General features: G+C 58.7%; 1 protein-coding gene across 1 annotated transcript; it reads right to left on the bottom strand.

The window, feature by feature from the left end:
• Positions 1-959: 959 nt before the first annotated feature.
• AIF1L (allograft inflammatory factor 1 like) lies at positions 960-22,406 on the bottom strand. The gene is made up of 6 exons (XM_080668689.1): positions 22,032-22,406; positions 21,773-21,834; positions 11,282-11,348; positions 9,155-9,196; positions 6,465-6,627; positions 960-3,797 (listed from the first exon to the last, which is right to left on the bottom strand). The coding sequence occupies exons 1-6, from the start codon at positions 22,246-22,248 to the stop codon at positions 3,710-3,712; spliced, it is 639 nt and encodes a 212-aa protein (XP_080524815.1). The 5' UTR covers positions 22,249-22,406; the 3' UTR covers positions 960-3,709.
• Between the last annotated feature and the right edge of the window lie 1,121 nt (positions 22,407-23,527).

Genomic DNA, 23,527 nt, shown 5'->3' with positions numbered 1-23,527 from the left:
GCGTTTCCGTCCAGGGACACTGAGGGACTGACTGAACTCTCGCGCTCTCCCGGCCGCGCCCTCCCATTGGCTGGCTCGAGCAGTAGGGGGCGGAGCCCTGGGGCCCTCGCGCCTGCGCCCGGGAGCGTCCAGGTGCCGCCCCCGCTTTCGCAGCAGCTGGAGCGGGCGGTGTTGGTTTCTAACTTTGGACGCCGCCATGTCTGAACTTTCGACGCTCAGGATTCAGCGGAAACCCGCTCAGTAACACTTGGTTGTGGGTGGTTATTCATGGTTCCCGATTCAAGGAAGTTAGGAACTTGACAAATATTTACAGGGCCGCTCTTGAGAGGGTCTTTGGAGGGGGATGTGTGCGAAAGAAAAGACGTTCATAAAGTGGATGGGGCAGGGCCTCACCATGGGAGACTTAGGAAGTTAGAGCACCAAACATCAGTTTTGTTTGCTCCTTTCAAGGTAATCATTTACGAAGCAAAAGCCTGGAAGCCGCAAAAACACCTTGGGTGTGTTATTTAATCTTCAAGACATCCTAGTCACCCATCAGTCCTTGCCACTTAATTGATGAGGTTACTGGAAGCACACAGAAGTTAAAATCACCCAGAGCCCCAGGGTCAGAAAGCGGTGAGGGCGGGATTAGAATTCAGTTCCTCTGGATATGCTAATTGACGACTATTCCGGAGACAATTCTGTAGTGGATTTATGTGAAAAATGCTGTAGGACAGAGGTTCTTAACTTGGAGCGTGGGATGGGCCAAATTGTTTGGTTTTCAGCAAATTGCGGATCTGCTCCACGCCAGTTCTCATGTATAAGACAAGGATGACAAACAGAACCGGCCTCCTTAGGTGGTTACGTAAGGAAGTTCCGTGTTTAGCAGACACACTCACTCAGTTACTGTATTAGCTGGCCCTTCAGAATGTGGTGAGCCCTGGAACCCGTCCCCAGAATACACCAATCAAGACATTGGTAAGTTTGTCTGTTTTATTTCCAGTATGTAGAGATGATATCCGGCACCACACACACTCCCATGCACGCCGCACACACATTGCATCCACCTGAACTTGCCGGACACACTCCTTCCTTTTGAGTCGCGGGGACAAAGCCACACTTGGCAGTCCCCAAGTTTCTGGTTCCATTAGTTAGATTTGGTCTTTCAGAAAGAAGACAGCTGGAGATCTAAGAAGCTGAGCCCTTGGTCAGAGCAGAGTGCAGCAGCCAATAGCCACAACCTGAAATACATGCAGACCCCCCCTTTCCAGGGGCCATTCTTGAGCCCCTCTTCCTCCAAGAGAGAGCTCCTGCCTGCCCTTCCCAGAGCTGCGGACACATCCCTGGCGCTCCTCCCTTGAGGAGCCTTTCCTGTGGTCTTGTAAACTGGGGGGCCTATTGAAATAAGCCTGGTTGGCTCTGCCCTCCTCTCTGAGTGAGGATCAGGTGCATTAACTATGGTGGGTAGTCAAGGAAAGCTCTACCTTGCTCAAAGGTATCCTGTCCCAGAGAGGAGAGGTAGAGGGGAGGGGAGGGAATAGGCAGTTGCTTATCTAATGATCTTGGCAGGGGGGAGCCAAGACGAGGAAGGGGGTGGGGTGAGATTTTACATTTACAGGGAGAACTGTTTTTGCTGGGTTTAAACTTCAACTAGGCCTGGGCATTTGAGCAGCTCCTTAGCTTGAAGCTCAGCCAGCCATGGCCAAATAATCTTGCTGCTGAACTGGTTGAGACCAGCCGATGAACCTGGCGTAGCCTTTTCCCATTCCCTGCCTGCTCCACTCCCTCATGCTGCTCTAAGGGCAGCTCCTCGGGCCCCTGATTATGGGTCACCGAGGAGCCCCTGGAACCCACGCTGGCTCCAGCTCCAACAGCACCTTTCCACTTCAGGTGGGGCAGAGGCTTCTCCAAGACTCTTGCCTAGCCTTGGGCCCAGCTTGGCTCCCCCAGGATTGCAGTGCAGTCACCCCAGAGCCCCCTTTTCCTAACATTCGTCTCACTTTTCCCTGTCTGGGTCTGGCTTCCCCACTAGACCCTAAATACGAGTCTATTTCCCTACTGGGTTCTTAGCTCTTGGCCCATAGCAGATGCTTAATAAATATATTCACTGGATGAGTGCATCTAAGTCCTGAGAGGGCAGAGTAAGGGACTCCAGAACACAGGTGGGGCCAAGGCTGATTTCCTGCTCAGCCAACTTGGGGCCGAGTGTGACACCTGCGTGGGTTCTGAGAAGCGGCGTAGGGGAAAAGCTCCAGCGAGTGCGGAATTACAGAGGCGGGCCTGGCCCTTACCCAAACCCTGGTGCTGACTCAGAGGCACTGGGAAGGGGAATCCTGGCCCCGGGTCTTCCCCGGTGCTGACCTGTGAGCCTGCCCCTGCCCTGGTTTTCATCGGGGGCAGCCCACAAGAAGCATGGGCAAGGCATCTGAACACCCGGGCTCCAGGCCAGACTCTTCCGTCTCCTGATGAACCCCTGACCTCGGGCAAGGCACTTAACCCCTGTGGGCCACCACCGTTTCCTCACCTGTGACACGAGAGGACTGGCTCAGCTAACCTACAGGGTGGATCGGGGCTGCGAAGCCGTGTGAGTCCATAATAGAGGACACAGGAGACCCCGATCCAATGCCCAAGCTCAGGTTTGGGGGGACCTGGAAAGGGTGAGGTGAGTTACAGGGAAGTGGACAGAGCACATGTCAGCACAAGGTGCGGAGAGTTAAAGCCTGTAATAGGTGGTCGATGAGTACCTGTTGCACGACTGAGTACAGTGGTGTCAGGGGGGAGGCGAGTGGGGAAGCGGTCATTCTTAAGCAGACAGACCGGAAAGGCAACCTCCCGTTTCTGCCATCTTGGTTGGCTTAGCCAAGCTGTGCTCTGTTCACCACAGGCATCTTATTCGGCATTCTCCTAGCCTGTGGCCCTCAGCACCCTCCCTAAAAGGTAGGACTGGACTGAGATGACCCCCCCCCCCCGCCATCCAGATGGCCTCCCCTCTCTCTCCAAAGCCATCCAGATGGCCTCCCCTCTCTCTCCAAAGCCCTTTGCTGCCCAGCAAGGGACAGGACTCCTTCTGAGCTGCCTGTAAAGTGTGGCCAGGGGGGGCAAGGCTGGAGGATTTCTTCCGGAACCTTCTTGAAGGGCTCCGATTGCTTCCTTCCTCCTTCTGCCAGCTCACTGAGGATGAGAAGCAGCATGGCCTGAGAGGGGCGTCACGTGGGTGGTAGGACAGTGAGTGGCCACATCCTGGACCACTGCGAGCACTGGAACGTCAGAGTGTCCGAGGAATCCCTAGCGAGGCCCTGCAGCCTTGTTCCCACGCCAAGGTCTCCTCAAGTTGGACTGAGATCCTCACCAGGGCCAGGCCAGCAAGCCTGGGCTAAGCGCAGAGGCCTCTGGGAAGAATGGCTCCAAGGGAGGGGAGAAGGGGAGGATCACAGGCTTCCAGCCTCCCTGCCTTGGCCTCGCCCTCTCCCGTTTTTTTGGTTTGATGTCAGCCCTTCTGCAGGCGTGGGGGTGGGGAGAAGGGTGGAAGAAGAGAGGGAGGGGCCCCAGATCCCCTTTAAGGCAGATAATTTGCGCTTTACAAAGAGATTACTGATTCTGCAGATGGAAAAAACAAATAAACATGCCCAAGACCAAAAAACCCAAATAAGACAAAACGTGAGTCCAGAGGGCAGCGAGATAAGGAGGGAGGAACGGGCAGGGAAGGCAGGGGCAGGTCCCGGCGGGGTCCTCAGGGCAGGCTGGCAATGTCTCTCTCTGGAGGGGGGCCACCCGGCTTGGGGCTGCTCTCTTTGGCTTTTCCTTCAAACATCATGACTCTGGTGTGGAGACGGAGAAAAAAGAAAACAACAGGATTAGGACCCTCCCGTCCAGGGACAGCTCCTCCAGCCTTCCCTCGGCCGGTCCTCAGCAGAGCGCCCTTCAGCCATCTTCCAGCGGGGTCTTTTCTTCTCCGAGCCCAGGACGGCAGCCACGTGGGCGGGGCTCCCAGTCCCATTTCACACGGAAGAAAACTGAGGGGCAAGGGGGCAGTGTGACTCCTCAGAGCCACACAGGCGAGTCCAAGCAGGACAAGACTCAGGATCTCTGACTCCTAGGCCACGCACCTTCCACTCACCGCGCTGCCTGGAGGAGGGGGAGCTAGGCTGGGCCGCGGCTTTGCTCAAAACCCCTTCTGATCTTCAAAAACCTCCCACTGCTCTGAGAGGAAAGTCTGGCGAGTTGAGGTAGGGATTCATAGTGGAGTCTCGGGGGGTCGGGGGAGGAAACAGCTGGATTTGAGTCCCAACCTACTACTTCCCAGCTGGTGGCTCCAGCGAGGCGCTCGACCCGCTGATGCTCAGTGTTCTCACCTGGAAGGGAGGGTGCCCACGTGCTCACATCCGGGAGCTGGTCCGGGCATCAGTCATTCCCCGGTTGGGCTCTTCCCGTCCCCCTGGCTCTAAATCCCATCCAAAGGGCGACCGTCCACAAACAGCTTGTCTTTGAGCTCCAGACCCGCACCGCCAGCCCCCTCCTCCGCCTCTCCCCTTGGCTGTCTGAAGGGCACGTCCCTTGAACACATCAAACCTGAGTTCTTGATTCCCACCTTCCCCACCTGCTCTTCCTGCCAAGCAAACAGCACAGTCACTCAGTTACTCAGGCCCCAGACTCCCTATTTTCCTCTACACCCCACATCTGGGCAAGTAAGCATGCTTCCGGCTCTACCTCCAGAATCACTCTCCATGCCAGCAGCTCCTGCCCACCGCACTGCAGCCTTTCCAAGCCGCATCTGCATCTCTCACCGCACAGGCTCCCCGCTGCCTCTCACCCCTGCCGCAGCCAGAGGGGGCCTCTTAAAGTCAGCCCCTAGCTGAGAGCGCTCCAGTGGCATCCTTCCACATTAGGACAAAATGCTTCATCTGACTGGGGCCTACAAGGCCCCGTATGCCCTGACCCCTGCCCACCTCTGCAGACTACCCTTCACTCAGTGTCCTTACTAATGGCCCAGACACCCTGGCCTCCGTGCTGTTCCTTAACAATAAGAGCACATTCTGCCACAGGGCCTTTGCACATGCAGTGCCCTCTGCCCGGAAAGCTTCCCCCAGATCTTCACATGGCTCTTCGCTTCCCCTCTTCCTCACTTAGGGCTCTGGTCAGATGTCGCCTTCTCAGTGAGATCCTCCCCACTCCCCATCTCCCCCCCGCATCGCATCGTCTCTGTTCCTCTTCCCACTTTATGATTTTTGGACTACACCATGACAACCTGGTGTTTTTATTTGTCTCCTGCCATTAGAACGTAAGCTCCATGAGGAGGCCAGCAACTCGTGTGTCCCCAGCCCCTAGACCAGGGGTGGGCAAACTTTGACTCGAGGGCCACAATGGGTTCTTAAACTGGACCGGAGGGCCGGAACCAAAGCATGGATGGAGTGTATGTGTGAACTAATATAAATTCAAAGTAAAGGAGCCGAGGGGAGAGCAAGAGAACCCTCTGCTCTTTCGGCTCTGCGGGCCGGATAGAACAGCCGAATGGGCCGGATCCGGCCCGCGGGCCGTAGTTTGCCCACGGCTGCCCTAGACTAATTCCTTGCATACAGTTGGTGCTCAATAAATATTTGCTGAACTAACAAATGATAAGTCTAAAGTGTCAAGTGCCTGACAAAATAAACGTGCACTAAATCTTCGATGTCCTTTTACTGGCATTGTCACTGATCGCTACCCCCTGCCCCCTCCACGGCCACCTGACCTTGGTGCTTTTCCCACCACACCTCCTACCCCGTCCCACCCATAAGCAAAGCTCTGACCAGCTCCAACGGTGGGCTCATGAGCCGGTTACTCGGCCTCCTGGACCCTCAACTTCCCTTTCTGTGAAATGAGGCAAGTGTATTTGACATCTGAAAAAAGACTTCATCTTATTTGATGGAAGCCAAGAGAGGTCCTTTTCAGCTCAAACACCTGAGACTCTGCAGGGAATTTCTCGGCAGCTCCTCGTGGGGAAGACCCTGCGTATGGAGTGTGATTTTAGCCACCACAGGGCTCGGAGCCATCAGCCAGGTACCGGGCTAGCCTCTCGGTGTGTTTTCTCATGAATCCTCAGGACAACGCTTCGTGAAAGATGTTTATTACATCTCTGTCTTACAGATGAAGAGCATGCCAACCCGACCGCCCTCTACAGCGGTGTGGAACTCTGTCATGCTCACACCACCCTCTGGGTGGTAGAGCCACTTTACAAACGAGAAAACTGAGGTTCAGAAAGGTTTGCCAGTAGCTCTGTCACCATCAACGCCACTGTCATCACAGCTGTCACTCACTGAGTGACGATTCTACCAGGCCTCTGCTACAGGCTACTGTCACCTGCAGGGTACATGCTAGCGTGACATTCGACAGATAAGGAAGGCAGGTTCAGAGAAATGGAACGCCTTGCCCAGCGGCCACACGAGCCAGGGGCCTCTCCACACACAGTGACTGGGCCTTCAGAGACCTCGGGAGAGGCGGGAGGTACTCACAGCTTGAGGACGGCCGACCGTTTGCCCAGCATCATGTTCACAAAGTCTCGGTAGGCGATGGTGGTGCCGACCCCACCTGTCACCTCCGAGATCATCTTCCTTATCTCCAGGTGGGTCTTGGGGACCCCAAGCTTCTCCATCATCCTCTTTAAAGACATCAGGTCTGTGGGAGGAAAAGCAGGCCCATGAAGTGGAGGCAGGTGGCGGGGCGAGTGGGGACGCTGGCCGGACGGCCCCTCCCTGGAGACTGCAGTCCACGGCCTTGCTCCTCTAGGGACCTCGCCCTCCCTCCCCGTACCCTTCAGAGGCAAGGCAGACTAGTGGTTAGGGACCTGCGCTTTTAGCGTCACAGAGACTTGGGCTGGAATCCAGCTCTGCGTTTTCTGGCTGTGGGACCCAGGGGAAGCTACCTAACCTCTCTGAACCCTTGCTCCCATCAGTGGTCAAATGGGTCAATGGGGCTGGCCAGCGTGGCTCAGTGGTTGAGCATCAACCTATGAACCAGGAGGTTACAGTTCGATTCCCAGTCAGGGCACATGCCCGGGTTGTGGGCCCGACCGCCCAGTGGGGGGCGTGCAGGAGGCAGCCGACCCACGATTCTCTCTCTCGCCATTGATGTTTCTACCTCTCTTTCCCTCTCCCTTCCTCTCTGAAATCAATACAAATATATTTTTTAAAAAAACGGGTTGATGGGACCATTGGGGGGATGATGCGCGAGAAGCATGTGCAGGAGGCAGGCGCACAGAGATGGAGCAGCTATTTACTGTGATCGCAGCTGCTCCCCGGGGTTAGGGGGAGCCCTGGGCCCGCTGCCCAGAGAGGTGGGGCCAGGGACTTGGCCTGACCCCAGGCATGGCCATCATCTCCCGGGGGCCAGGGGGCAGCTTCTCCCATCTGCCACGCCCACCCTGCAGTCCTAGGGCACCACTTTGGCCAGAAGGGAGAGGGTCCAAAAATACCCTACAGAGCAGGAAAGCCAACAAAAGAACTAAATTCCAGAAAAACAAGGGAGGCACCAGAAAATCACTACGCCCCGAGGAGTCCTGCCTCTGACCACCGGCTCCCAAGATCTGAGGCAATTTCCTTGGGATTGTTCCGTGAACAATGGTCAGCAGAGGATGGCGGGAGAGGGGGTGCGGCAGGTGGCAGGTTTCGGGCCGGCCGTGTAGCCAGCTCACCCGAGAGGCAGGGCAGGCAGAACCCGTGCCAGACCCCTAGGTGCCAGGATGTCCAGGGCACTTCAAAGAAAGCTGGGCAGCCTCTGCAGGAAGGAGTGAAAGGGCTCCCACAGCTGCTGGCCAGACTCGAAGCTGGCAAGAACTTTCTGGAAGGCCATTTGGCAGGATGCTTCAAAAACCTTTGACCCGGGATGTCTAATTCCTGAGACTGAAGAAATAATGTGGACAAAGATTCACATACAAAGATGGTCTTCGCAGGATTATGAATGGCACTAGGGCGTTGGCCGAATGAATTATGGTCCATCCCCACAAAGGAATATTATGCAGCCACTGATTATATTTCAAAAGAAAAGTAAATCATATGTCAAAATACTGACAATACGTTACTTTTTAAAATAAAGGAGGTTCTAAAAACGCTATAAAACGGCATTTGTGAGTAGAACAAAGAGTGGAAGGACATCAACCGCGCAGAGCAGTTATTTCTGGGCGGTGGGCTGTGGGTGACCCCTATTTGTCTTTGTGCTTTGCTGGGCTTTCCAACATTTTTTCTGTCGAAAATGTATTAACTTGATAAATTTTTTTTCTGAAGAAGAAAGATAAAAATATTCGAAAGGGGGAGGAAGAAAGAGAGAAGACAGAGGAGTAGAAACGCGGCAACACTGGAGTTCAGGGTGGACCAGAGGAGGGACGGGGACCCGGGCCTGCACCCGCCAACCCCAGGCCCGGAGCAAGTCGTTCCATCTCCCTGAGCCTCCGTTCCCTCCGCTGTGAAATGGGGATGATTAAACCAGCCTGGCTCCTGGTGAAGGTCAAGATACGGTCTTGAACGTTAAGTGCCAGGGCACAGGTGTTTGTCACCCGCAGCATCGGGATGGTGGGACAGGATGAGGGTCTGTTGGAGGAGGGATCCAATGACATGAGGCACTTTGTCAACTGCAGAACAGTGAACAGATGGGAGGAGGCTTGGGGACCAAGGAAACGCCAGCCCCCGAGGTGGGCGTCAAAAGCTTGAGCACCGCCCTAACTGGTTTGGCTCAGTGGATAGAGCGTCGGCCTGCGGACTGAAGGGTCCCGGGTTCGATTCCGGTCAAGGGCATGGACCTTGGTTGCAGGGAGGTGTGCAGGAGGCAGCTGATCGATGTTTCTCTCTCATCGCTGTTTCTAACTCTCTATCCTCTCCCTTTCCTCTCTGTAAGAAATCAATAAAATATATTAAAAAAAAAAAGAAAAAAAAAAAGCTTGAGCACCTCCAGCCTGGGGTGGGAGGCCGAGGTGTGGGCAGCGAGGGATCAGGGAGGGAAACGGTGGGAAGAGAAGCTTGGGGGCGATGGATCAGGGTCAAGGCAGTCGGGCTCCGCCCCGGCTCAGCTGGCCCAGCCCACCGGGAAGGCTTTGGGGTGTGCGCGTCTCGCTCCTGACACCTCACCCATCAGGTGGGTCTGTGCGGCCCTGGACCTTCACACCGTCCACCCACCAAGCACCCTGGTCCCCCAACACTCAGGCCTCACTCACCAATCTCGCCTTCATTGTTCAGGTCAAACTCCATGTACTTCTCTGGAAATCACAGAGCAAAAACCGGCATTAGCTTCGAAGTCCCACCGACTCCCCTGAGGAAACTGGCCAGGTCCTTGGGGAGCCCACACCTAACTCCTCATCCACGTGGGGGTCTCAGCACGAGCCCCATCATCTTAGCTGAGCCCGTCCTGCCTGCACTCCTGCGATGGGCGCCAGGGGGAAAGGCGGGCAGGGCTCCCTCTGACCCTCTCCCACGCGGGACAGCTGTTTCCTTCCAGGGCCCACCAGTGACGGCTGGCTGCGTTCAATCAGCTACAGTGACTACAATAGATTCTGGCCCTGGAGAGGCTGATGAGGGGGAGGGCGGGGGGGGGAGGGGAGCGGGAACTGCGTGCTTGCGGGGTGCCTCGGAGGTTCTGACGGGCAGCCAGGTGTGGGCACCGCCGGTAAGGAGCCCCTGTGGTCCGGAACCTTTCGGTCGTGGGCAACACCGAGAAGCCAATGCTCTTCACGAAGAAATGCCCGTGGCCTACCCTCCCCCACAAGCTCACCTACAGACTGAACCAAATGTCCCCGATCCAGGGGTCCAGGGAACCCCAGTAGCACGAGAGAGTGACGTGGGCACCTTGGCATTTTGTGTCAGGGGCGGTGTGTGCACACAAGCCCTGTGGCCGCGGGCAGGGCGCCCGGCCCAGGAGAGCGGGGCCCTTGGGTCGGCTCTGCATGGAGCAGCCAGCGAAAGAGCCCCATCCTCCCGGGCCTCGAGGCCCCGTGCCCTTCAGGAGCTTCTGTGCTCCAGCCTCTCAGACCGCCTGGCCCTCCGTCCCCTCCGCTCCGCCCACTGGCCTGTGCCTGGCCCGTCCCCACCTGCTCCCACTGGGCTTGCCACCCTCCGCCTGGAGTGTCCCTCCCAGCCTTTCTCGTTGGGCACCACCCTCCTCCCCCACCCTCCCACCCCCACACACAAAGCACCTACTACGCAGAGACCTGTCCCTTTTGCCAGGGCCACCTCTGAAGCGTGACCCATCGGTGACTAGAGGGAGGGAGGGCTGCTCCGCCCTCGCAGGCTCTCCTGTGGATGATTGGCAGGGGGAGGGGGACAGGGCAGGGGCGGGGCTATCTTGGTTCAAGTTCTTCCATGTTTTTAGTATAAAAAACACCATCGCGTAGTGGTTAAGGGCAGGGGTTTTGGAGTCAGATCAGTGTAGGTTCAAGGCCCAACTCTGCCCAGGGCGAGCTGTGTGAGCCCAGGCACATGCCCCTCCCTCTCCGAGCTTTCTCTGTAAGTTAAAGATGGCACCCCTTCCCTCCTGGCCGACGGGGATGATTCAGGGCGCCCGCAACCCCCAGGTCAACTGCACGTGCTTAGCCGTTGGCGTCGTGCCCCGGACAGCCCCAGTGCAGGAACCTGAGGAGACCCGGCAGGTTCTCTGCCTGGGAGCAGGGAGGCAGCCCGCACTGCCTCGGCTTTGGGGGGATGCGGCCTCGAGGATGCCCGCGTGGTCCTCCAGGGCGCCCCGCGTGCACCCCCCCCCCCCCCCGCAGGAAAGGTGGGTCCGCCTGCTCCTATGCGCAGGGCTCCTCTCCTTTCTCGAGCCGCCTGCCCGGCGGAACAGAGGGACCTTTATGCGCCCCCTCCCCGCGTGCGCGCGGGCTCCCAGCCCTGTTTTCTTTTCATCCCGTGCTGCTGGGATTCAATGGGCAGAAACTCTGCCCCCTGGCCCACTGCGCAGACACAAACGTCCATTCTCCACAGGGGCTCCCGACGCTCCCGCTGGAGGGGAGAGCTGGAGGGGGAGAGGCCAGGGCTGCTACAAAGACCTGATTGTGTGCTGGGGCCCCGCAGCGAGCAGGGCCTGGGCAGCGGTGGCAGGAGCCAACCTGAGCCTGCGGGGCAGCTGTGGGGAGAGGGGCAGGGGCGGACGGAGGCCTACAGGAGAGGGGTGAGGGGACCGGGGGGGGCTTGGAGGCCGTGGAGGGGCCTGCCCCCTCTCACCGGGCACCGTGTTCTGCAGCCCACCAGGAAGAGGGGCATTCTGGATGAAACGGGTGCAGCCTGGCCCTTTGGGGGTAAGGAATCCTACGTGTGGGGGGTTGGGGGATGGGGCAGCCAGCCCCGCTCACCTTTGAAGGCTGAGAGCTTTTCTGGCAGGTCCTCTTCATCGCTGTATTTCTGGTCACAGAGAAACTCCTAGAGAGGCGGGAGGACAGAGCTGAGCCGGGGCAGCAGGCAGGGCTCGCCTGCAGGCGGCCCAGTGCCCCGGCCTCCTCTCCCGCCAGGTCAGACGTGCGAGTCCAGCCCGTGCGCAGGAAGTGGGCCCAGAAGCCGGGGCGGGGCCTGGAGGGTCTGCTCCAGAAGATGAAACGCCTTCAATCAAACGGAACGACCGGTGCAGGGACCTGCCTCCCCCAGGGCACCCCGCTCTGGGGTCCCGGGAGCAATGAGCCCAAAGACAAGCCGCCTGGTTCCAGCATGAACTTCCTAGGTATGTGACCCTAGCACACTGGTTCCTCTCGGTCTTCCAGGGCTTTCTCTCCGAGCGGGTACTGTCATCACAGCTACTTCCGGAGTCTGGATGAGAATCCGAGTGCGTGTGTGCCTCTTGGCACACAGCAAGCGCTCAATAAAGAGCACCCGCCGCGTTATTCTCTCTGCTCCAGCCAGAAAGTGACTGTGCGTTGCTTGGGAGGTCACTTACCCGCCTCCTCCGTGCCCGCACCTGCAAAACAGGCCCTCCTTCCCCTCCGGTGCTGGGAGAGATTCAAATGAGTCCTTTCAGAACCAGGGAGGGTCAGGGCCACCGGCTAGAGCCCCCAGGGTGAAGCAGCCGCCCGCATGCTCTCTTGGGATCCGCCCGTGGACCCAACAGTTTCCCATTTTACAGATGAGAAAACTGAGGCTCACACAGCCGGAGTTCCAATTCAGCTCCATCTCATTCGAAGTCTACATCCTTGACCTCGACCCTCAAAGATGGGCAGACGGCAGGCATTCATCTGGCTTTAAAACAAAAGCTGCCCATTCGTAAGCCCCTGCTCCGCCAGCGCAGGGCGTCCTTGCTAATCTCCAAGCCGCCCTAGAACCCGCGTGCAGGCGGGGAAGCAGAGGGTGTTGACCCCCCTAGCACCGGGCTCCGCAAATGCCCCCTCTTCTCTGGACCGCACTTTCCTCATTACTGAGCCGACTGGACGTGGGCATCACTCCTCACTCATTCACTCACTCATTCACTCACCAGTTTTGGAGGGACCACAGTGTACACTGCTGTGTGCCAGGCAGCAAGGGAGCAGGTGAGACCGAGGCAAATAAGAACGAGTCCTTATCCTAAGATGCCAGGGAGTGTTCAAAGTGGTGGTCAATGGCATCAGTCAGTCACTCAATCGGTTTCTAAATTCCTGCTGCTACTTCCCACTAAGATGTGCCTGTACTTACACATCTCCTAGGACAGGGAACTCACTACCTCCCCAGCCTGTCGTGTAAACCCCCTAGGGCAGTGGTCGGCAAACTCGTTAGTCAACAGAGCCAAATATCAACAGTACAACGACTGAAATTTCTTTGGAGAGCCACATTTTTTAAACGTAAACTTCTTCTAACGCCACTTCTTCAAAATAGACTCGCCCAGGCCGTGGCATTTTGTGGAAGAGCCACACTCAAGGGGCCAAAGAGCCGCATGTGGCTCGCGAGCCGCGGTTTGCCGACCACTGCCCTAGAGCAGTGGTTCTCAACCTTCCTAACGCCGCGACCCTTTAATACAGTTCCTCATGTTGTGGGGACCCCCAACCATCAAATTATTTTCGTTGCTACTTCATAACTGTAATGTTGCTACTGTTATGAATCGTAATGTAAATATCTGTGTTTTCCGATCGTCTTAGGCGACCCTGCTAGCGGTTCTCAACCTGTGGGTCGCGACCCACTGCTGTAGAGCCTAAGACCATCGGAAAACAGATATTTACATTACGACTCATAACAGTAGCAAAATGACAGTTATGAAGTAGCAACGAAAATAATTTTATGGTTGGGGGTCCCCACACCATGAGGAACTGTATGAAAGGGTCGCGGCGTTAGGAAGGTGGAGAACCACTGCCCTAGAGGCTTACAGTGGAACAAGAGAATGACAAAAAGCCTAACGGGTGAGAAAGCACTCCGAGTTCGGATCTCAGTCCCCTCCTTACCCACTGTAAGTGGCACAAGTGTACCCCCCTCTTCAGGCACCTGTCCCTCCCTCGTCGGGGATAACCAAGCTCGTCCGTCAGTGCTCACTAAGCAACGGGGGTGACTTAGTTTGAGGCAGAACCTGACCCGTTCCAGGGCCCAGGTGTCCGCCTGGGAACCCAGCCCCTCTGACAGAAGGAGAAACCCACCTGCCAACACGACCCCCTCGCCGTGCGAGCCACCAGATCCCTATTACACAGGTTATACAGGAAAGAACAGGAGGACCACAGAGCTCGAAGAATACGTCTAAAGTCCGGGCAGCTGAGGAAATGCAGGTTGGGCTGGCACCTGGGCCTACCAGATGCCAGGACCTGTGCCCCCAGCAGCCTGGTGGAGGGCGGCCCGGGGCCTCGCTACATGCACGGCGCACAGCCCCGCCTCCACTCAGCTGGAGCTGGAACCTTCTCCGGCTGCCCTCCTCGGCTGGCCCGGCCAGGACTTCCCTGCCCCTTGGCTGCCTCTCAGAGCTCTTTCCACCGCGGACCCGAAGTAGGACAATGAACTCTTGTCTGTGACCCCATGCAAACCAGGCACCTCCCGGGGTCACAGACCCCAAACCTGTCCAGCAGAGGGACGAATGGGAGTCGCTCCCAGCCTTTGGGGTAAGGAACAGGGACACCTTCGGGCGGCGGGAGGCACAGGCAAGGCCCGGCATCTGGGGCTCTCCCAGCTCCCACGTCCTGGTCGACCAGAAATCCTGCCCCGGCCGGAGCCCTTAGGAATGTGTCCTGACCACCTCTCGGAATCCAGGCAGACGGGGCTCAAGGCGTAGGGCATGGGCTTGGGTGCTGGAGGCAAATCACACAGAGATGAACATGGAACAGCAGGCAGCGAGCGAGAGCAAGGACAAGAGTGCGGCGGGCACCGTGGCGTGAAAACCCTGCCCTTGGCTGGATCGACCCGGCCGGCTGGCTCCCACTGGGCCTTTGCTCTGCTGGGCCCCCTGCCTGCACCTCTCATCGCCACGTTTCTTTTTCTTTTTCTTAATATATTTTTATTATTTCAGAGTGGAAGGGAGAAGGAGAGGGAGAGAGAGAAACATCAATGAAGAGAGAGAATCATTGATTGGCTGCCTCCTGCACGCCCCCTACTGGGGATCAATCCCGCAACCCGGGCATGTGCCCTCCTGGTTCATAGGTCGATGCTCAACCACTGAGCCACACTTGCCGGGCAACTCCACATTTCTACATGGCTCTCTCCCTCGCCTCCTTCAAGCCTTTGCTTAACTGTCACCTTCTGAATGAGGCCGACCCCATCCACCCCACTGCAGCCCCAGCCTCCACTTCCAACCGCCTTACCTTCCGGGGCATCTCCTTCTATCCCGTGGAAGGAATCCCCTCCTAACGCAATGTAATTGCTTATTAAAGGCATTGTCCATTGCCCGTCTCCCGCTGTGAGAAGGTAGGTTCCGCATAGTCGGTGCTCAATAAATATCTGCAGGATGAGTGCCTGAATCCAGACTCAGGGAGGATAAGTAACGAGCTCAAAGCAGCACAGCCAGCAAGTGGCCGAGCTGGGCTCACAGCCCACAGGAGGCGCCTGGGCTCCGCCGGCAGAGCTGGAAAGGTGAGTGCCCGGAGGAAGTGGGTGTTGGGAGGAAGATGGGAGGAGGCCGGCCTGCAGCCACAAGTTCTAGAAGCACCTGTTTATTGTCTTGCGCCTCCCAGGTACTTAGCACCCAGCACCTAAGTAGGCCCTTCATAAACATCTGTTGAATGAATGGAGAAGCCTGCCATTTAGGCAGAAAGGCTTTTTCCACTCTCCCCGCTGAAATGGTAAGGCAGCTTTGCAAAAACTCATGCAGTGTGTGACAGAGACTGGCGGGGGCGGCGGGGGTGGGGGGAGGTTGACTCAGAGATTAGAATCACATTTTTTTCTTAGAGCCAAAAGTGACAAATGCTTGAGCCACAGAATGACCAGGGGTGGGAAAAGCAACTGACCCCCTGTGGGTGGGGAGGCAGCCCTTGCTGGCCCTGGGCGTGGGCAGCTGTGTGGACTTGCCTTTGGCAGGGGCCGGGGAGGGCGGGCGGCAGGAGCAGGAGCCACTGGCTGGGCTTCCACCTCCAAGCTTCGGAGTCTTGGTTCCTGCTTATGCGCAGCCCACAGCTTCCTCCCCTTCAGGTGGTCTGCCCCCCACATCCTTGCCCATCCTCCGGGCCCAGCCATGCCCAGTGGGCAGGCGTCCTATCTGTGCAGACTCCAGGACCCCTGGCTGCCCCGACTCTGGGTCCCCAGGCAGAGGAGACAGAGAGAGAAGTCAGCCCCCTTTGGAAGAGAAGCAAAAGCCGAAACTCAACGAGGGCACGCTGGAGCCAGAACGCCTGGGTGTGAACCACTTAGCCGCTGTGTGGAAAGTCCTTCACTGGCCTGTGCCTCCGTTTCCCCCTCTGTAGGGAGGATGCAAACATCTCATGGGCTTGTTCTGAGAAGGACGGTATGTAAGGAAATTCCTGTGAAGTGCTCGCCACAGCGCCTGGCACCTGTAAGCGCGGAATCAGTGGGAGCCGGTGCCTGCCATCTTCTGACTTTCATTTCTAACTGCACGCTCCACTGACAGCCTCAGCTCATCACCCAGACCACGTGGCCCAGTGGAAAGACCGGAAGCACGCCTCCTTCCCCGACGTAGGCTGCTCACAATGCCCCTTTCCCCTCTCGGGGCCTCCCCACTTGACAGATGGGACAACTGAGGCCAGGGAGGTTGCTCAACCTGCTCCAGATGACGACGTTTCAACAGCCCAAGGGCTATCTCCCTTCACCACCCCAGCTCCCTCCCTGCCCTGAACACGGAGAAGGTGGCCTGACCACAGGTTTCTGAGCAAAGAAAGTCAACACCAGGAGCTATTTCCTCCCGGGCAGCTGCAGAAGGAGGTTATTCCAGAGCCAGGGCCCACCCGGAACCCTCCAGGGGATGGGGTGGGGGAGGGGTGATTACGCTACCCCCACTCCCCCTCCCACGCCAGCCCACTGTCCCCAGTGACACGTTTTTCCAGCTGCAGGAACTGCTGTCAGGCCTCCAGGTGTGAGGGGCTCTGAGAGTGACCGTTGCTATGCAGAGGGGCAGGCTCAGAGGCCTGGTGGCCTGGGCAGTCCCTGGCAAAGAGCCAGGAAAAGCAAGCGGGCAGGAGCCTGGGGTCGGAAACAGGAAGCCGTGAGCTGAGCAGTCACTCCCCAAGCCGGGGTGTCCACAGGCAAGGCCCTGGATGGTGACAGAGCTATTAAAACATCCACCCGGCCACAGAACATGGAGCACCCAGCTGGTCCTCTTTGTTCAGTATCTGGGGAAACTGAGGCCTCAGATGGGAAGGGTCTCGGCCTAAAGCCACGTTGTCGGAAGCCTCACATAACCTCCGAGTGCAGGGTGTGGGGGGCAACGGGGCGGGGAGGGAAGTTGAATCAGGGTGCCGGGGTTCAAATCCCAGACCCAGCACTTACGAGCTCTGTAGCCCTGGGCAACTTGCTTTACCACTCTGGGCCTCGGTTTCCTCCTCTGTGAAATGGGGTCATAACAACAGCGTCTCCCCATTGGGTTGGGTGAAGTGAGCTAACTACACGGACCCTTCCTAAGGGTTAGCAATTATCATTCTGCGTTTGGATCACCCAGAGAGAGAACTGTGAGCAGGAGAAGGGCAAAGAGGTGACCCAGCCACAACTCCCTGTCCTACACTGTGCCACCAAGTCCCGCTGGTGAGTCTTGGGATGGCCATCCCTCCGTAAGGGCAAGCTCTAGTTTGGACACCTGGCTGACCTAGCAGTGACAGTCCATCCACACGGGGCAGAGCGCGCCCATCTCAGGCCTGGAGGACAGTGCCCGCAGCCACACCTGCCACACCTGCTCCCCTTGGTCCTCTATAACCCCTGAACACATCAGACTCTCCCCCGCCTGCAAGCGTCCCATCCCAGCGCTCATGCCGGGGAGGGGCTGTTCCCAACACCAGCCGAGGCTGGCAGCCCGGACCCCCCGACTTCCCTCTCTGGGCCGGTACCTCCAGCACCTGCTCCCGGATGCTTGCTCCTGGCCCTCCAGGCTCGTCTTTATGTATGAGCTGTAGCAGAATTTTGGGACGGGCGGATATCACCATCTTGGAGGCCATCCAAGGGGCTGGTGGCCGAAACCCTGGGCGAAAACCCCGAGGCCAGGTGGTACCATACCAGGCTGTCAGGCCTCTGACGCAGCGCACAGGTTCTTAAAGGGCCAGGACCAGGCCACCAATGCCCAGGCTGGTGCCTGGCACGTAGACGGAGCCTGTAACATGCACCCGCAAGGACAGCAGGCTCACATTCCCCACAGCAGCTCTGGGGCCTCATCCGGACGCTGTGTCCTCGCCAACAGATGGGGCAGCTGAAGAAAAACACCCCATCGACTACACCAATACCGCAGACCCTGCAGAAATTCCATCTCGCGCTTCCTGTGACATGGCCACACTGAGGTCGTGACTGGCTGGACCTGTGGGGACACTGAATCCTCGGAGGCTCACGTGGCCGCTTATCACCACCTCCTTTATAATATATTAAGGAAGAGCAAGAGAGACGGGTGCCCAGTGATGCCAGCTGGGCACATTCACCTGGGCAGGGACACAGTGGCACTGCCAGTACACAGGAAAAGACACACCTGCGTAGTGCCTGGGTCAGGTCTCAGGGGTCCCCCACTGCTCGGGAGGCGCTGGGGACAGATACCCCTCTGGGCAGAGATACACAGCCTGCCGTGCCCAGCTCTTCCCAGCACAGATGGCACGTGGGCCCTGAAATAGCCACGAGGCACGTAAATGCTACAGGGAACGCTCAGTGCCCTTCATTCGACCCAGGAGGGCTGGGAGGGCGGGACAGTAGCCAGAGATCTTTATCCGGGTAAGCAAGAGAGGCCTGTGTCACAGCTAGGCCATGGCCACCTGGTGGACAGGGGCCAGGCCAGACCATGGGCGGCGTCTGAAGTCAGACTCCTGACTCTCACTTCCTGGCTGGAGGGCCTCGGGCAGGTGACTTCACCTGACAGCCTCTGTTTCCTCATCTCTAAAATGGGCGGCCTGGTTAAGCCGTGTCCCGCGGCGATGTTTACACGTTCTCAGGGCGCATGTTTGTAATCCAACGTTCCTTTGACAGGAGTCAGTGAGATGATGCAGGTCAGCGCCAGGCCCACCTCCTGTTTGGTTAAAGATCCTGGCCTCTGGCCGGCTCAAGCTGCAGCCTCCCTACCCCCATGGACTGCCGGCTCCCCCCACCCCCCGCCCCCGCCGCTCCGAGGTCCCGAGAATAAGGGCTCCCACCAGCCCCACCACTTCTCTCTCTCTGTCCCTGTGCAAAGCTGGAGAGAATGTGTTCTGTTGCCATATAAGGTTGGGCCTGCTGGCCTGGGGTCACCTGCCATGCCATCAGGGCTCGGAGAATGTCAGCTATGTGGGGGGAGTAGGAGGTGTGCGCCTGGCCTGCCTGCTCCACAGTGCAGAGACTGAGAGCAGGCTGGGTGCAAGTGTGGCTGTGTAAACCCAGGCAACCGACTCAACCTCCTCCGAGCCTTGTTTTCTAGAACATGGGAATCCACACTCAAAGGGCCAGAGTACGCCATCAACGAGATGATGCCCCAAGCACGCCTGGCACACTGCCTGGCACACGCCAAGTGCTCAGAAAACGATAGCAAAAGCTACAGTGAAACCCAAAGAGGACATTTCCATCCAGCTCGGCCAGGACGTCCGGGCCCACCCGAGTCTATTTCCACTCCTGAAGCCCTTATAATAACAACGGCTAAGACTAACTGAGCTGCCCTGCGCCCTCTGGAAGCTGGCCCACCCTGAGGAGTGGGGGGGGGGGAGTAAAAGCCCCCAAAGGAACTGGGATGTTGATCCTAGACGCCCCCAGAGCTGCCAGCCCGCTAGGCTCTGCCCCAGCAGCAGCCACAGAGGTGCCCGAGCTCACGCAGTGGGCACGAAGCCCCGTCCTTCACAGCTTCCGACTTCCTCGATGTTGCTGGGCAGCGGCTCAGTCCAGCCCCCCCACTCCAGGGGGGCAGTGAAGCTGAACCCCAAAGGAAGGCCAGTGGCTGCCCACATGGTTCCCTCGAGGACCTGTCCACTCCAGGGAGCCCCCACTATGGCCATGGCCATGGGTGAAACGGACCCAGACCCCCAGAGTGACTCCCTGTCTGCAAAGAGCTTCATCCGCTCACGTCCACCGATTGTTGGGGCCCGGAGCAGGGCAGGGACCACTGCTCCCATTTCAGGCGGGGAAGACAAAGGCTCTTCCAGGCCAAGGCTGCGCGGCCGGCAGGGGCAGAGCTCAGCCTTGGTTCCCACTCCCTGCGCCTTTAAGTCCAAAACAAACCCACGATAACAATCGTGACAGCAGCCAGCTCTCCTTATGTGCTTTCCATAGATTATATCGCTGCAAAATCACAACAACCCTGACTACCATTATCTCAGATGCCTGGTTCAAGGTCAGAGAGCCAACAACACCCTTCCCCTCCCCTCCCCTCCCCTCCCCTCCCCTCCCCTCCCCTCCCCTCCCCTCCCCTCAGGACTCTAAGCCTTGGCGGGGCCACCTCCACCCACTGCGGTGGGAAGCAGCTCAAGTTTCGGGTTTGGTCCTGGGGCCTCCTTCCTCCGGGGGCCCAGAGCCCGCGCCCCAGCGGCCTGGCTCACACAGTGGCTTCAGAATAGCATCCGGGCAGCGAAAGGGTGCTGGACTGCAAGCTCTGCCTCCGGCTGCTGTGTGGCACTGGCCTTATGCTTGCCCTTTCTGGGCATCGGGATCCCAAGCGGGGTAGACACAGCTTCCTGCTCACCCTCTCTAGTCCGGCGCTGCCCAGTCCAGCCCCCCTTTCTGAGCCAACCCAGCCGCCCTCCCAAAACAACCCTGCAGCTTCCCCACAGTCTGCCCCCTCCGTGGGTAGGGCTGGCACGGAAGTCCCACACTCGCAGCTCCTCCGGCTTGTCCAACTGCAGTCACCTCTCCCCATCCCCAGCTGTCTCTGGCTCAAGGTCCTGCCTGCTGTGGGCGGACTTGGCCAGCTTGGAACCCACCCGGCCCAGTGGCCCAGGGGGCTGTATGAGGTCAGGGTTCCAGGCGCCCATCCAGAGGACAAGCACAGCCAAGACCTGCGGGCTGCAGACTGACCTGGGAGGGGGCCCAACAGCCTAGCCCTAGACCCCTGAGATCCCAGCCAGACATCCAGGCTCCCTTCCGGCTGTGCTCATGACGACAGCAACAGGCAGGGTAGGGATGGCAATGAGGGACCCTGGGGTCCCCAGAGTCCTCCCCGAAATTCCGATAGCCAGTGGGATGAAATCAGACAGGCTGCCTAGTTCTAGACAATCCAAGAAGACCAAAGAGGGAGTCCAGACTGCAAGCCCCCCCACACCCCACTGAAATACTGCAACGCCCCACAGCCTCCCCCAGGACCCCGCTGACCCCACCAGCTTCCCACTTTGGGACTCAGAGCTGGGCTGGGACCCTGGGTGCTCAGCGGCCCTAAGAAGCCAGCAGGGGGAATGCCCAGCCTCGTTTCAGTGGGCATGCCTCACAGCCAGTTAGGAAGGAACTTGGGAGACGTCTTCCCCAGGGACTAATTCTAGCACCATCCACGGAGGTCTTCCCTCGGGCTGGTGCTGGACCAAGCCCACTTCAGGCCTTCCCTTGCTGACCCCAGGGCAACTCCTCGTGGAGACCCAGAGCTGGCTACGCGGCCTCTGCTCTGGCCAATCCCCGCAGGCTCTGACACTTTTCCTTATCGTCCAGAATCTACCCGCTCACTACACACACGTTTCTGGGGCTCCCACCGAGCGCCTGGCAACGCGGGATGGCTTTCTTTATAGAAACCCACCAGGACCGGCAAGGAAAGCACCGAGGCTCTAGGGGAGCCTTCCCTACACGTGGGAGTGGGAAAGAGTGACGAGGGTGGGCGTGAGGGCAGGGAGGAGACCAGCATTTTCTATGGTGGAGCGGGCACTAGCCTGCCAGTCTGGAGCCCAGGGAGCTAACGGCAGCCTGACCCACACTTGCTGGGCAGCCGCGTAGCCTCTCTGAGCCTCTCACGGTGTGTAACCAGACATTCCTGCGGCGGGTCCCAGGTGGGCTTGGGGTGGGTGGGGGTGGGGGGGCGGGCAGGCTGGAATCGAAGCTCCCAGCCCGGCCCTACCTCCTAGTCTAAGAGTAACAACTTGCAACCCGAGACGCCAGGTCCAGAGCGGAGTGGAGGGGGTGAGGGGGAACCTACCTGGAGGCACAGGGGCCGGGGAGGAGGGAGGAAATTGGGGGGAGCCCGGCAGGGGGGGAAGAGGAAGGAGGGCACAGCCTCGCAGATGGAGGTGGGCCCCGCGGGGCGCTGGAAGCTTTGGGGGACCAGCGGCGCGCGGCTCCGGCGACCCGCAAGCTGCCCTCGCGGCGGGGCTCGGAAAGCGAAGGCGGCGGCTCGCACTTACCCGGTTGATCTCGGCCAGCCGCCGCTCCTGCCGGGCTTTGAGCATGCCGAACGCCTTCCCTCCTGGAGGAGACAAAGAGCAGCCCGGGAAGCGGGGGTCTCCCGGGGCCCACTTTCTGCGCGCTGCAGCCCGCGGCCCGCCGGTGCGCACAGGTGGCGGGCGGGCCGGGGCACAACGTGCGCGGCCGGGAGACCCGGGGCAGCGCGCCGGGCGGGGAGGGGTGCGGGAGAGCGGGGAGCGCGGGGAGCGCGGCGCCTACCTTGAAACCTGTTGCTGGGCGCGACCGACATGGTGAACGCGGGGCTCCCGCCGGCTTGGGGCTTCGCGGCCGCGGCGAGGAACGAGCAGGAGGGACTGGCGCCCGGTTCGAGCTCCCGCGGCGTGTGGCGGCAGCACCGAGGGGCGGAGGGAAGGCGCGGGCGGCCGGACACACCTCTCCCGGCCTCCCCTCCGGCCCGCCGCCCGGCCGCCGGCATCAAAGCGGCTATTATGCGGGACGCCCAGCCCGCCGCCCGCCCCTCTGCTGGAGGACGCGGAAAATGCACGCGCGGGGCCGCCCGTGGGCGCCTCCCTCCCTGCTCTTCCCGGGACCTTCGCACGTCCCTTTCCCGTCCGGGCCGCGGGTTCCCCGGAAAGTAAACGGGGACGGTCTCAGTTCGTACACTTGGAGTAGCTGCTGGGAGCAAATGCGGGAGCAGCGGCGGGGAGTGATTGCGCCACCCACCGGGCCGTTACGTTACTCGCCCAATGCGCCCCGTGCGAGTGTGCACTTTTAGAAGGGAGGTGTGCGCCCCAGTCCTCATTTTTAACGCTTGAAAGAAAACTATAAAACCGTTTAGTTGTGTTGGGGGTGAGGGGAGATGCATAATGACAAAGTGCCTTTGGGACATCAGCGACACTAAATCAATTAGAACAAGCCCGGCTGGTGTGGCTCGGTGGTTGAGCATCGACTTATGAACCAGGAGGTCCTGGTTCAATTGCCCCGTGAGGCACAGGACCGGGTTGCTGGCTCCATCCCCAGTGTGGGGTGTGCAGGAGGCAGCTGATTGATGATTCTCTCTCATCATTGATATTTCTCTCTCTCCCTCTCCCTTCTTATCTGAAATCAATAAAAATATTTTAAAAAAATTAGAATGAGTTTGTGTTTTGTTAATACAACCTATTGTCTTGAGCACTCACTGTGCACAGGATCAATACCAGATCTATGTAAGTCATTGATTCTGAAAACTCTGAAATGCGACTCACACTCCCATTTTACAGAAGAGCAGAGTCAGGAAGTGGATGTCTGCAGTGCAAGTCCACCTGGACGGTACCCGAGCCTCGAGCTCCGGGAAGGGTTGCACTTGGGGTGGAGACGGTGCGGGAATGCAGGAGTGACAGGGTGACCCTGGAGTTTCCTGTCCAAATCGGGTCATTTCTGAGAATGAGAGGTGGTACTCCTAACCATGACGCTGGTGTCACAGGTACCTGGCGTCACAGGCATAGACGGGGACTGCCCTGGGCAAACAGCACACCTGGTCACCAGTGATGTCCTTCCTCCTCTCCCCCCCCCCCCCCCACACGCTCGGAGCATGTCCTGGAGGGGTGGGGGGGGGGGCTTGGTTCCAGGAATTCTCCTTCCTCATTCACCCCTAGGGTTTGGATCTGGCCAAACCGTGTGACCTTGGACGAGGCACTTGACAGGTCTGAGCCTGTTTCCTGGCTGCAGAATGGAGGAAGTAAGCCCCTCTCACCAAGCAGGGGCTGTGATAACAT

Source organism: Plecotus auritus (assembly GCF_963455305.1).
Source record: "Plecotus auritus genome assembly, chromosome: 5".
Lineage (NCBI taxonomy): Eukaryota > Metazoa > Chordata > Mammalia > Chiroptera > Vespertilionidae > Plecotus > Plecotus auritus.
This window is presented reverse-complemented; position numbering and strand designations above follow the sequence as displayed.